Source organism: Nannospalax galili, unplaced genomic scaffold, assembly GCF_000622305.1.
Source record: "Nannospalax galili isolate Female #2095 unplaced genomic scaffold, S.galili_v1.0 scaffold217, whole genome shotgun sequence".
Taxonomy (NCBI): domain Eukaryota; kingdom Metazoa; phylum Chordata; class Mammalia; order Rodentia; family Spalacidae; genus Nannospalax; species Nannospalax galili.
In genome coordinates, this window is record NW_008340643.1 from 657,880 (window position 1) to 672,646 (window position 14,767).

At 37.7% G+C, this 14,767-nt stretch overlaps 1 protein-coding gene across 1 annotated transcript in view; it reads left to right on the plus strand.

Moving 5' to 3' along the window:
- The window catches only part of Ppef1 (protein phosphatase with EF-hand domain 1), a 125,387-nt gene that overhangs the window by 81,410 nt on the left and 29,210 nt on the right, over window positions 1–14,767 (plus strand). Inside the window, exons 7-9 of the mRNA XM_008835731.2 lie at window positions 10,064–10,230; window positions 13,114–13,150; window positions 13,998–14,147. Of these exons, the coding sequence (XP_008833953.1) occupies window positions 10,064–10,230; window positions 13,114–13,150; window positions 13,998–14,147 (354 nt within the window). The remainder of the gene's footprint in view (window positions 1–10,063; window positions 10,231–13,113; window positions 13,151–13,997; window positions 14,148–14,767) is intronic.

Below are 14,767 nucleotides of genomic sequence, written 5' to 3' on the forward strand. Positions count from 1 at the left end.
AACTCTTAAAGAAATATACTGATGACTTTACTCTTTGATTATACTTTCCTTTTGGGTGTTTAAGACAATACAGTTGGCCCAAATAAATCTATTTTTATGCTTAAGGCCATTTGAGGATCTGTTCCTCAGGGGTCACATGGGCTTGGGGGGAGCTACTCGCTCCCTTTTTTACCAGTTCCATCTATGTGAAGATAAGTCAAAGGTCCTGCTTGACTATGTCTGGCCTTTCCAGTGCCTTGAGTTGCAGTGTTAGGTTTATTTGGGCTCTTTCCATTTTTTTAATGTAGGCACTTAGAGCTATAAACTTCCTCTTAGGACTGCTTTTAGTGTGTCCCAGAGGTTGTGTTGTGTTGTATTGTTCTCTTTGTTGAACTCCAGGAATTCTTTTATTTCTTTCTTAATTTCTCCTTTGACCCACTCATTGTTCAAGAGTGTGTTGTTCAATTGCCACAAGTTTGCTTCATCCAGTGTTGATTTTGAGCTTTATTGCTTTGTGGTCCAATTGAATGCTTGAAATTAATTCAATATTTTTGTATTTGTTGAGGTTTGTTTTGTGGCCCAGTATGTGGTCAATTTTTGAAAAAAATTCTTTGGGGTGCTGAGTAGAAAGTGTGTTCTTTGGTGCTTGGGTGGAATATTCGAAAGATGTCTGTTAGGTCCATTTGATGTATGGTATCATTTAATTCAGATGTCTTTCCGTTTATTCTTTGTCCAGTTGACCTGTCTAATGGAGACAGTGGGGTATTGAAGTACCCTACTATTACTGAGTTGTGGTTAATCTGTGTCTTAAAGTCCTTAATGTTGTTTTTATTAATTTGGGTGCACCAGAATTTGGAGCATATATATTAAGGATTATAATGTCTTCTTGGTTAACTGTTCCTTTGATCAGAATGAAGTGACCCTCCTTATCTCTTCTGGTTAGTTTGACTTTGAAGTCTATTTTGTCAGATATTAGAATTGCAACCCCTGCTTTTTTCTTAGTAGCATTTGCTTGGAATATTCTTTTCCATCCTTTTACCTTAGGGTAGTGCCTGTCCTTTAAGGTGAGATAGGTTTCCTGCAGACAGCAAAGAGATGGATTTTTTTTCTTAATCCATTCACTTAGCCTGTGTCTTTTGACTGGGGAGTTCAGTCCATTGATATTTAAGGTTATTATTGAAAGGTGTGTATTGGTTGCCATCATTTTGATTGCTGTTTGTGTTCTCTGTATAGTTTTGTGTTTCCTAGATTATACCTTTATTTATATTCTTTCATTGCCCCAAGGGTATAGTTGTTTCTCTCTCTGCTCTGTATATTGCTTCAAGTGTTCTTTGAAGAGCTGGTTTTGTGGACATGTATTCTTTCAGGCTGTTCGTGACATGGAAGATTTTTCTTTCCCCCTCAACTATAATAGACATTTTTGCAGGGGATAGTATTCTGGGCTGGCATCTATTTTTATGTAGAACTGGAAATACCTTGGTGCAGGCTCTTCTGGCTTTCATAGTTTGCCTTGATAATTCAGCTGTAATTATGATGGGCTTTCCTTTGTATGTGACATGTTGTTTTTCTTTTGTTGCTTTCAGTATTCTCTCTTTGCTCTGTACATTTAGTGTTTTTACTATGATATGTGGTGGGGATTCTCTTTTCTGATCCTGTCTATTTGGTGTTCTATGTGCTTCCTGTATTTGCATGGGGATGTCTTTCCTTAATTTCTGGAAATTCTCTTCTACAATCCCGTTTAAGATCTGGTCAATACCATTAATCTGAAATTCTTCTCCTTCCTCTATTCCTATGATCTATAGATTTGGTCTTTTCATGGTGTCCCACATCTCTCACATATTCCATTCCTGTGTTTCTTAAATTTTCCATACTCTGCTTCAGTGCTCCAATTCTTCAACTTTATGCCTCAGTGTTGATATTCTGTTTCCCATTTCATTCATTCTAAAGGTGAGGCTTTCCCCTGCTGCTTCAAGTTGGTTTATTGTGTTTTGAACTTCCTTCATTTCTGCCTGAGTTTTCTTCCATGTTTCTATCTCTTTTGTGAATTCATTCAGAACTTTATCCCTATCTTCTTTTAGCTCTTTGATTCATTTGTTCATGTGTTCTTTAAATTCGTTGAGTCCTTGTTCATGTTTATGATTGGTCTTTTAAATCCTTGTAGAACTCTTCTGCAGAATTGGTGGAATTTGGTAGGGACATAGTGTTTTTGCTTTCCATTTTATTATTCTTTCGTTGTGATTTTGGCATGTGAATTTCTTTTGTTGTTTATGATTCTGATATGACAATTAAGTTGAAGTATGCTTCTGTTTGTATTATCCAGGTGCCTAGATCCTTTCTTTATTGGTTATGTAAAGCTGATTGGTACAGGGTTCCAGTTCTCTCAGATTTAATTTGGAGGGAACTGATGGCTTCAGGTCAGCTATTCAGGAGTGATAGGTAAAAAGTAGCCAGAGAACAAACAGATACAGTTGATCGGGAAAAAGCACCAAGACACAGATAAAACTCTCAGTGGGATAGAGTTTTATTTCACACTGGACCCATTCCCTTCAGGGAAAGGAAAATGTCAGCCCACAGATTGTGAGCTGGGGCTTTTATAGGGTGCAGAAGGTGGGAAGATTTTTGGGAAAAACTGGGGGGGTGGTGGAGGAGGAAAAGCAGGGCTTGTAAACCCAGCTCCATTCAGTCTGCCAGCCAGGATCTGGGTCAGGAAGTGTTTATTTTTTGTCCTCTTAAGATAAGGGAAAAACTGCTGTACTAAAGCATCTCCTAAAGTCTCTGTTTAATAGGCAGAATCTGCTTATCTTGTCTTCGGAGATCAAAGGAAAGGCAGACTGCTCTTAGAAGAACCTTCTTCCCTTGACTTCAAAGACCAAGGTGCTTATCAACTCAGTTCCTTTTTCTCAGGGGCTTGAGAAATCCAAAGTTCGTGAGACCCTGTTGGAGAGGGGAAGGGCTGCTTGGTTTGAAACCCTAATAAAGAGTACCCACAGAAGCCCAGTTCAGGTTCCAGTCAGGTACCATCAGGCTTCCTTCACCGAGTGGAGGCAGGATCTGGGCGCTCTCAGGCAGTACACCCTCTCAGGTTGTCTGGTAAGATCTCAGCTTTCCGCTTATCACAGCCAGATGTGCTCTGGGACTTTGAGAGGGGCCTCACAAAATCCCAGGGAGGGGAATGTGTATGGCCGCAATTGGCTCTCAGGCAGTCCCCAGTGTTCTCAGCCCTTCTGTCAGAGAGAGGCCAGAGGGAGGCCAGAACTTGGCACTCTCTGGCAGTCTGCTGAGATCAGAGCCACTACACTGATGGAGGTAGGAACCCACCCACTCAGACTGTCTCCTAGGATCTCAGCCTTAGCCTACAAAAGCAAGATCTGCCCTGGGGCCTTGGGAGGGGCCTCCTGAAATCCCAGGGAGGAGGATGGGTATGGTGCAATGAGGGGAAGCTCATCACCATAGGGAGGCAGGATCTGGGGACTCTCAGGCAGTCCCTTGCATTCTCAGCCTCTCTTTCAGAGAGAGACCAGAGGGAGGCCAGAACTCGACACTCTGTTGGTCTACTGAGTTCAGAGCCACTACACCGATGGAAGTCAGAACCACACTCTCAGGCTCTTTTCTGTTGTTTTTTTATTTCCTTATTTTAAGCTTTATCTGTATTTGATTGATTTTTGTTTTTTTTATAATTTCTTAATATGAATCCATCTTTCATTTTTATTTTTCATAATAATGAAAGCATTTAAGGCTATACATTTTTTTTTCTAATTTTAGTTTTACCTGAACCTTATATACACACAAAGATTCAAGCTCCATTTGTATATACAGATGTATGCATGGGTGTGTGTGTGATACATTCATGTATGTGTACATGTGTCAAGGCCACAGGTCAACATTGGGCATTGTCCTTTTTCATATTCTACCTTTTTGTGAGACAAATTTTTCATTGACCTGGAGCGTACTGGTTTTGGCTATGCTGCTGGTCAGCAACCCTTGATCTGCTGCCATACCCAGATTTTACATGGGTACTGTGGATCCAAACTCAGGTCCTCATGCTTACACAGCAAACACTGTACCTACTGAGCCATCCTCCCAGCCTCTGTGCAGAACATGAATCTTACTTTTAATTTTATTAAGACTATAATTGTAATTTCTAAGGATATTAATTCAAGAAGCAAGAATCTCTTCTAGTCATATTTTATTATTTATTTCAAATTTTAGTTTTTAAATTGTGATATTAGAATATGTACTATAAGATGTTTTTTATTTTGAGTTTATTAAGAATTTCTTTAAGATCAAATTTAAAGCTAATTTTCATAGTTTGCATGGACATATGAAAAATTATTTATAGTCTGTAAAGTTTTCTACATAAACATTAAAAAGTTGATTCAGTTATTTATCTTTTCTATTATAGCTCTCTAAACATGCGCATTATATATTATTACTATGTAAATACCCCCCTCAATACTTAATGCTTTAAAGCTGCAAAATTTAGGCTGGGCATGGTGGCACACACCTTTAATCCCAGCACTCAGGAGGAAGAGGCAGGTGGATCTCTGTGATTTCAAGGCAGCCTGGTCTACATAGTATGTTCTAGGACAGCTAGGGCTACAGAGAGACCCTGTCTCAAAAAGACAAAAAAAATGCAAAATTTAGTATCTAACAGTTTCTATGGGTCAGAAATTTGGTACAGCTTAGCAATCTGTTTCTAATTCAGCATCTTGCGTGAGAGCTTCCTTAAGCTAATTTGTAGGGCTGTGGTCATCTAAGTGGCTGACTGAATCAGAGAAACCATTTTCAAGATGGCCGACTCATATGTCTCTAGGTACAGCCTTTCATTTCTTTGCTAAACTCTTTGGTCTCTCCACAATGCTGCCTGCGCATTCCCATGACATAGCAATTGGCTTTTCCCAAAGCAAGTAATCTAAGAGACAGAACAAGTAGGACCTTGTGGTATCTTCTATTACTTAGTTTATAAACTTGCATGTCCGCTCGTCTACTTTTTTATTGTTTATTTGAAGCAGGTCACTAGATTTAGCCTCAACCAAGGTGAAGCAAATTAGACTTTATCTTTAAAAAAGAGTGTCAAAGAGGTTATAGACATTATTTTCAACCAATAATTCCATCTGAATCATTTGCTACCTTTGTATTTTTAAACATTATTATTTTTCTCTTTGTTGGAATTACCTGCTTTAATATTCTCTAACCTACATTTTTTCATATATATTTTTCAAAAGCAATGTATGCCTGAGTTTTGTGTTTTAACACATCTTCAGTGTTTTCATGGGGAAATTTAACACATTTACAGTACATTTAGTATATCAACAGGTATGTCTGAAAACTTTCTTTCTTTCCTTTATCATTTATTTTACTTTGTTTAGCTTCTTGTTTTTGCTGTTTTGGGTGGTTTTCTTTTAGATTGTTTTTAAATTTGGACTTTTAAATTTAATTTTTAGTTTTATGTGAAATTTTTTTCTATTTTCCATGTACTTTACCTTTCCATTTTTGATATTTCTAATCAAGTATGTGCATTTCTCAAATAATTATGTTTATTTTTATGCCACAAGTCTCTTGCACTCAATAAGATAACTTCATTTTCATACTTTCCATATTGCACAAGCATGTAAGATTTGTAGAACACTCTGCTTTCTTTCATACACTTTTTCTTTCTTTTTTTAATTTTTATTTTTTTAATCTTATGTGTATGAGTGTTTTGCCTGCATGTATGTGAGTGTACCCGTGTCGTGCAATGCCGCGGAGATCAGAAGAGGGCTTCGGATTCCCCTGGAACTGGAGTTAAGGACAGTTTGTAGCTGCCATGTGGGTGCTGGGAATTGAACCCAGGTCCTCTGCAAGAGCAGTCAGTGCTCTTAACCGCTGAGCCATCTCTCCAGCCCCCCCCCCCTTTTCTAAATCCTAGCCGTTTCTTAAGCCTTTTTTGTTTTTGTTGAGACCAGGTCTCATGTACTGTGCCTTAGGCTGCTGGCATTAAACTCTCTATGTAGTTGAAGATGGCATTGAATGTCTGATTTTCCTATCTCTACCTCTCTAGTGCTGAGATTACAGGTATGTGCCATCACACTCATTTTTATGTGGTGCTGGGGATTGAACCGAGGACTTTATGCATATTAGGCTAACATTCTACATCATGCATGCTAAGCTCGCATTCTATATCTCCCCCATGACTTTCAGATCTTTACCATTGTTAATTTATGTTCAACCCTGAATAATTTACTATTTTTGTAATTTTAAATCATTTCCTCTTCTAGTTCTAGAATCCTTGCTTAGTACTTAAGTGCAAAATTTGTATTCTTATTTTGATTCATGTTTAATTATATATTTCAAATTTCATTGTTCACAATTATATTCTTTCCTCTTGGCCTTTCCCTGGCTTGAAGGCATTTTAACTATTATCATTGTAATTGGATTAGAGTATTTTGTTGTGTGCTTTCCTCGGTGGAACATGTGAGTGCTATCCCTCTGAATATGAGCTCATTGAATACAGGAGCTTTGGATTATCCACTTGTTTGTTCCTTGCACCTAAATCTGTGTGTACTTGGTATGTAATAAGCAATGTATGCATTCTCATTGCTCTTGTGGCATAGACCCACTATGTATCTTTCTTCTACCCTGAAGAACCTTGAACTCTTACTCACCTGTAAATATTTTTCTGCTTCCCTGAGATGTTAATGATGTCTTTGTCGATACAGAATTGTTGTCTGCCTTTAATTTGTAGATTTTATTTTACCGTCTTCTGCCTTCCTTTACAGTAAATGATAAGGGTAATGCCAGGCTGATTCTTTTCCCTTTGTAACTTGTTCTTTATGTTTGGCCTCTTCTAAGAGTTTTACCGGGTAATGAAAATTTTCTCTTGTTATGCCTAGAAATACTAGGCTATTTCAAACTTCAGATTGAAATCTCCTTTTAAAGATTTATTTTTAATTATCTGTATATATGTGTATCTGTGGGTGGGTATGTGCATGTGAGTGTGGGTATCTTTGAAGACCAGAATAGGGCATTGTCTCCCCTGAAGCTGGAGTTAACAGATAGTTGTAAGCTGCCCAATGTGGGTGCTAGGGATTGAACTTCATTCTTCTGCAAGAGCAGCTAGTGCTTTTAACCAATGAGCCATCTCTCTAGCCCCCTGAATTCTCCTTTCAACTATAGAAAATAACTTTTATTTATTATTATTGTTAATTTTGTGTTTTGAGACATGATCTCCCTGTAGCCCTGGGTGGCCTGGAACTTACTATGTATACCAGGCTGGTCTTTAACTTACAGAGATCATCTACCTGTGCCCCCAAGTGCTGGTATTAAAGGCATGTACCACCATGCATGGCAACTTGTATTTTTGTAATTAATTGTTCTCTCTCTCTTTTGTCCCTGATTCTAGAATGCTTATTATTGACATGTCTGGTCTTTTGGCCTTGAACTCTGGTCCTTCCCTCCGTCCCTCCCTTCCTTCCTTCCTTCTCTTTTTTACTTTTTATTTATGTAATTTAAAAATTTTGTTAGAGTCTCATGTAACTCAAGCTGGCCTTGAACTCACTATGTAGTCAAGTGCTAGGATTATAGATATGTACTACCATGCCTGACTCCTACTTATTCTTTATGAGTTCTATCTGTTTTGCTTTTTATTATGTTTTCTCTTTCAGGCCAGTCATATATTTCACAATTATTCTTTATCATTAGTTCATTAATCTTTAAATTTACATAGTGTATTTTAATCCCATGAATTTTTAAAGATTGAAAAACTATATGTATGCATGTGTGTGGTCTGGGGGGCAGTATGCAAATGTGGGTGCAGGTGCTTTTGGAGGCCAGAGATGTTGAATCCCCCTGGAGCTGGAATTACAGGTGCATATTGGAACCAAACTTGGGTCCTCTGCAAGTGCAGTATTTGTTCTTAACCACTGAGCCATCTCTCCAGCCCCTCCCATGAATTTCAAAACTTTTTATCTTTTATGTTTCTCCTATTATTTTTTCAAAATAAGGTTATCCTTTGATCCTTGACTTTTGTTATGCAGACAAAAAATTTCTACACTTCTAGTAAAATCCAGCATTCCATCACCTTTAAGCCAGTACCACCCTTACCATATAAGGTAGAGTCATCCTTTAGTCAAGGTGTCCATGGATTCCTTCTGTACCCTTTGGCTTAGTCCTTCCGTGTTTTGACCCCAGGACTCTCTGCTGCTGGTCCTTTAGCCTCTTTCAGAGCCTGCATATCACAGAAGACTCTGTAGCCTCTAGTACTTCTATCGCTCCTCCCAACTACTCATCCCATTCTGCTGAAGGCTGGGAAAAGGAAAAATATCAGAGATGCAAAATCCTTCTTCTTTGCTGTAAGTTTTGATGATTGTGGCCTATGGTTTTGTAATAGTTTGCATCATCTAAGCCCAATGTGAATTAATATAGTAAGAAAATGTAAAATAATGCACTCTTAAAATTAGAAATAGCATGGATATCATAATAAAATGAGTCTCTTCATTTGTATTTATAGTTCTAAAGCAATTTTGTATACATAATGTCATTTGAGTTCCAAATAACATTAATAAGTCAATTTCCATAATTTGAGTGCATGATCATTATGGAAATTTATCACCCCCATCTTCCAGATGAAGAAAAGGCTAAATAACTTTCTCAAAGATACCTGGGTAATAAGTGGAGCAGGTTTAGCCGTCTTAGTTCTCCACTTACCTTCAGAGCATGCTTGGAATCCCTAAGTGATGTGTTACAAGCTGTATTTTGAAAATTACTTTTTATACTGATATAAACTACTTAAAATGTCAATAAATGGTAGAACACTGGATGTAAAGTACTAAGATTTTCTTATGTAGTTCAAAATCTAACAAAAGAAGAATTTGAAAATAGTTAGAAAAATGTTAAATAACTAGAATATGTGTATTCTTTCCTGAAGGTAACATTTTTGAAGGAATACATTTTTTGACATGTGGGTGCTTAGATTTTTCTCTTTGTAATACATTTAAAAACAATTGAATTTAAATGTATTACAAAGAGAAAAATCTAAGCACCCACATGTCAAATTATGTATACTTGTATGACATTCAGAATATATAATTTTGTTACTTTTGTTTGTTTTATCTTAGAGTTTTGTAGTTTAGGAATAAACAAATTAATAGCTATTTTAAATCCTTTCCCTAGATCTCAGTTCCTTTTCATATGAACACTGTTTTAAAAAGAATTATCTCAAATGAATATATGAAATATTATCTCATAATCAGGAGTGATATTCAAAATATCTGACAACTAATATGGCTTAGTCAGCAATCAGCTAGAATATATGCTGGCTAGAAACACCAAGCGTGGTTGTATCTGCCCACTGGTGTATCAAGCCTGCTCACAGTTCCATCATGTAGCACCTTTCCCTTGCCTGAGTTCTTCCATGTGCATTATCATGGTGATTTGGCAGGAGATATAGTGTCATACCCCTTTGTCAAACTGAGAGAATTTCAACTCAGAGAAATTAAATATAAAATGAAAGATCTCTGGCCCTTAGTTTAGTCTTCTTCTTTTTAAAAATATTTTGTTTATTATTTTTTATTTTATGTGTACAGTTGTATCCCTACATGTATGTAAGTATATCCGTGTCGTGCAATGCCCTTGGAGGTCAAAAGAGGGTATTACATCCCTTGGAACTGGAGTTATGGGCGGTTATTAGCGGTCATGTGGGTGCTGGGAATTGAACCTGGGTCCTCTGGAAGAGTAGCCAGTGCTCTTAACCACTGAGCCAGTTCTCTAGCCCCAGTTTAGTCTTCATCTTTGGATAAAAAGATCCCCACTTTTCAAGGAAAAGGACAAGATGAGAATATTAGCTCCTTTCTGAGAAAACTCATGACATATGGTGAGTAGAATAAGCAATCCCCATCCTCCCTGGAATCTCCCTGTCCCAAGCTAATTCCTCAGTTGCAGGTCCCTTTCAGATAGCCCTGAAAGAAGTTCAAGCCAGTGAGCAATTTTTTTCTCATTGAAAGAATGGACGTGCTTTCTTCTCCATATTATCAGGGGCACTGTAAAGAGCCTTACTTTTAAAAAAATTCTTTTAACTGCTTGTTTTCCTCCCTCTCCTCCTTCACAGAATGGTCTCCCTTCAGAGAACAATCCATACATTTTTAATGGTGATTTTGTAGATCGAGGAAACAATTCCATAGAGATCCTAATGATCCTGCTTGTGAGTTTTCTTGTCTACCCCACTGACCTACACTTGAACAGAGGGAACCATGAAGATTTTATGATGAATCTGAGGTAATGTTGGCCTTTAGATTTTCTCTTTTATTTCACACTCTGGAAATGCTACCATGTTAGTTCCCAACAGATAGTTATAGGTAGGACTTTGGAGAAAGAAAGATAACAAGAATGTCAAGGAAAACCTTGAAGTTCTTACCATTGTTCCCACCCCCAGTCTTCAGCTAAGTAATGATTGCTCTGAAGCCTTCCTTTTCCTCCAGTCCTCTGTTTCCCTTTCTCTTTTATTATATTCTTTCTCTTGCTATCATGTCCACCCTTCACAGTCCAAATTGCATGTTGGGTAGATGTGTTAGGCCAGGTTTGTGGGTCTGGTAGGTTGGATGAGCAGGCTTAGATGAAATTTTCTGTTGCTACTCTTGGCTTGCCTCAAATGTTGTCTCAGAAGCTAGTACCATGTTTTGCAGGGATGTGCATATTTTTATGTCCTGGTAATTGCTTCTGGAATAGTTGTTCATAAACATTTTTGAGAACAGCTGTAACATAACATTTCAGCTATGTGACTCACTGGAGCTTTGAGGGATAAAGATTGGTTAAATGGTTCAAGAATTATTTCTGAAAGGCACAGTGGATAACAAATGTTCCCTTCTTTTTCTTTGTCTTTCCTTTCTATGAAAACAGAAATCAATTTGTTCTAGAGCAATAGATTTTATGGCATGTATCACACTTTTTTACTAGACATTTGGGTGCCTTGATCAAATTTCAGGCAATTACTTGTCTTTCAGGCAGTTTTGACACCTGGTCTGAGTAAAGGGTTTCAGTTCTAACTCTCAAGGTGTGAAAGTAAATGCAAGAACTACGACGAACAAAATTCCTAGGATTATTATCAGAAGCCCATTCTATATAAAATAGCTCAATACTTCTATTTGGACAGGCCATTTATTCTTTCATTCATCCCATTAGCTGAACAATCATGCTCATCTGGTGTCAATGGTAGTTAATGAAAGAAATACAGCTTCTGTTCACATATAGTTTACATCTAGCAGGAAACACACACACACACACACACACACATACACACACACATTCAGCAGAGTTTTCGATTGTGATGGATTTGTAAAGGGAAGATCCAGCTTTGTCTAGGGGGTAAAGTTCTCCCATAGAAGTAGCTGAAGACCTGAAGAAAGAGTCAGGCAGTCAAGAAAGATGGAAAACAGTGTTCTATAGTGAGGGGATAACTTATGTACAGTTTGAGACAAGATTTTTTTAGACTTGAAGTTAAGGAGTGCAGAAGCTCAGAATGAGGAAAAGGATGGTGCCTGAGAGATTTTGGAGATGTAAGAAATGGTTGGGTGATGCAAAGGAATATAGACTTGTATATAAGAACAAGAGAATATTGTGGAAGAATATTATGTCTCTGTGTTTTTTAATGTAGCAAGAAGAATGATTTAGAGAGAGGCAAGAATGGGCACAGGGAGGTCAATTAGGAAGTAGCTGAAGAAATGGTAAGTCCTCATTTAGACTACTGTGATGTTGATGGATATGACAAAAAAGGGATTCAGGAAGACTTTAGGCCAATAACAGTTTAAGGCTCAGTAACTTGATATGGGGGACTTGAAAGAAGAAGGAAGCAAGGCTGAGCTGGCTTGAGTTTAGGAGTATACCAGCATCATTCTAAAGGCAAATAGATTCAGTCTGAGGTCAGCTGATTTGAGGTGCTGTTGAGTATGGGTCCAGAGATCGAAAAGAAGTGTAGACTAGAATGTCACTCTGCGATGTTGATACAAGATAATACCTGAAGCCCTGGCCATGAGGGGATGAGATTGCTAAGAGAGACAGTAAAGGGACTAGATCATCTAGGACAGAGTCTGAAGGAATGCCAACACTAAAAGCTTAGGTAGACGAGAACTTTTGAAGGAGTTTCAGAATAACGGGAAAGGTAGGTAAAAATCCAAGAGAGTTTATGGTCACAAAATCTAAGAGAAGAATTTTTCTGAAAGGAAGATATAGCTCATTGTATTTACTGTTCCACAGAGGGTGAGAAAGGTAAGAACAAGATATAGATTGGTCTAACAATGTGGGCACCTTTGGTAAATGCAGGGAAGGAATTCATCTTGAAAATTATAATGTTGTCCCACAGGAACCTGACATGATGTGAGTTGTATGAAAACAAGGGTTGAGTATTAAGAGTACACAGTATTAGCCAGGTGTGGTGATGCACGCCTTTAATCCCAGAACTCAGGAGGCAGAGGCAAGCAAATCTCTGTGAGCTCAAGGCCAGTCTAGTCTACATAGTGAATTCCAGGTCAGCTACACTACATAGTGAGACCTTGTCCCCAAAAAGTGTAGGTATGCGGTATTATCTTAAAGTAAGGAAAATTAATGAGAAATGTCTCCCTTAGCTATTGCTATTTAGGCATTAACATTCCTGATACTTTCTATTAAAACCTTCAACACCATTCACTATATTACATGACTTATGTCATAGAAAGCATGAGGAGCCAACATGTTTTTAGGATTCTCTTTGGCTTCTTTTGCTCTTTTTGTCCCCAATCATTCACCATAAGAGATAAGATGTCCAAGGAATGCTATCTAAATGAAAAATCTCCACACATCTTCCTCCAACTGCTATAACATGCCTCTCAAAAGACTTGCAGTCTTTCCATAGCCTGGGGCACATGTTGGTTACATTGGCTTACAATTGTTTCCTGAAAATCTATTTTCTTTCTCCAATTATACTCTAAGCTCCTGAGAGTAGGGATGATATCGTTGGTTGCTTTTCTTCTTTCTCATTATGCCCCACAAGACTCTGCAAAGTAATAGTTCCAACTGAAGTCTAGTTTCTTGAGTTCTTAGTGTTAGTGAGATGTCAGTGGCTTTCCTTCTGCATGACTCATGTAAGTAGAAGTTATCAGTAATTAACAGTTTAAAATCCATTTCCAGGTATGGCTTCACAAGAGAAATTTTACAGAAATACAAGGTAAGACTCATATTTATTTTTTCATTGTTTTTACTGTGGAAAAAGAATCGATAAAGACTAGTTTGTTGCTTTAGGAAAGGTGATTGGCTAGCTAGTCAGAGCCCATGCCAATCAGATATAAGCACAGCAGAATCCCTCACCATGGTAGAGTCTTACATTTTCTTTTTCTCTATGACTTCTGTGTGAGTTTCAGCATAGATGTGAACACATTACATTGCTTTAAAGATGCCCCACCCAGGATTTGTTTCACTCAGATACAGTACAACAGACAATTGGAGAAATGGTTGAAATGAAGGAAGGTGCTATTATTCAGTTCTGTAACACGGAAGGCATACCACACTGGGGATGCCACATGGGGAAGTACCAGAGCTAGCCAGAGGCAGACAGAGCCATGGGAAAACATGGACAACAGCATTTATTGTGGTTTTCATGGTTTGGAAAAGACAAAGCCCCTCAGTATAATCAAGTTTAAGGTTGAGTATTTAGAAGAATGACAGCCTGCTTTGGGTCATAAAAGTTGTCCTTAGTTGTCTACTATCTTGTCTTGGATTGATTGTTCAGCAGAAAAATGGCCCTGAGTGAGAATCCAATAAAAGAATTATTTGGCAGTGTGAGGTTTGAAATGGTTTCTTTGCAAATGAAAACAGTAATTTAAAGGCCCAAATGTCAAAGTATCAAAAATACAGAATAAAAAAGTACCATGCTAAATGAATGCTAGTTGATTGATGACTACCCACTGGCTTCCTTTAGCTGGCATGAAAACTTGTTTTTTTTGCCCATATATTGAGATTAGTCAGTAAACTGGGCCTATCAGTAAAATAAAACTTACTCAAGCTCTTACTTACAGCTACATGGGAAAGAAATTTTGCAAACCTTGGAAGAAGTCTATACCTGGCTCCCGATCGGTGCAATTATTAACAATGAAATCCTGGTCATACATGGTGGGATATCAGAGTCCACAGACTTGAATGCACTCCATCAAATACAAAGAAATAAAGTAAGAAGTAATGTTTGTATGAATCTTGTTTCAGAGATTTATAATGGAATATACTTCTTTTCATTTGTCATTTTGAATTGCTGTGTTTTAGTGGTTGTTGTAACTGGAAAAAAAGCAGAATTCTTTTTTTTTAATTTTTAAATTTTATTTTTATGCGTATGAGTGCTTTACCTGCATGTATAAAAATGCACCCGTGCCTGGAGGCCAGAAGAGGGCATTAGAGCCCCAAGAACTGAAGTTGTGGGTGGTTGTTAGCCACTATGTGGAATCTGGGAACCAAACCTGGGTCTTCTACGAGAGTAGTCAGTGCTCTTAACCACTGAGCCATCTCTCCAGACCCATAATAGTAAAAATCTTAAGAAAAGCTGTGATTGATTGCATGATAAGTAAGTGGTCACACACACACACACACACACACACACACACACACACACACAATATTTTTTAAAATCATGTTGAAAATGGAAAATGGGGATACAATGGAACATCAGATTTCTAAAAGTAAAAATTTTAAAGTAAGGTTTCAATTAATTCACTTACGTTGTGGTAAAAAAAATTGCAAAATTTACTACCATAACCATTTTTAAGTATACAGTTCAGGGTCACTGTGTGCATTCATA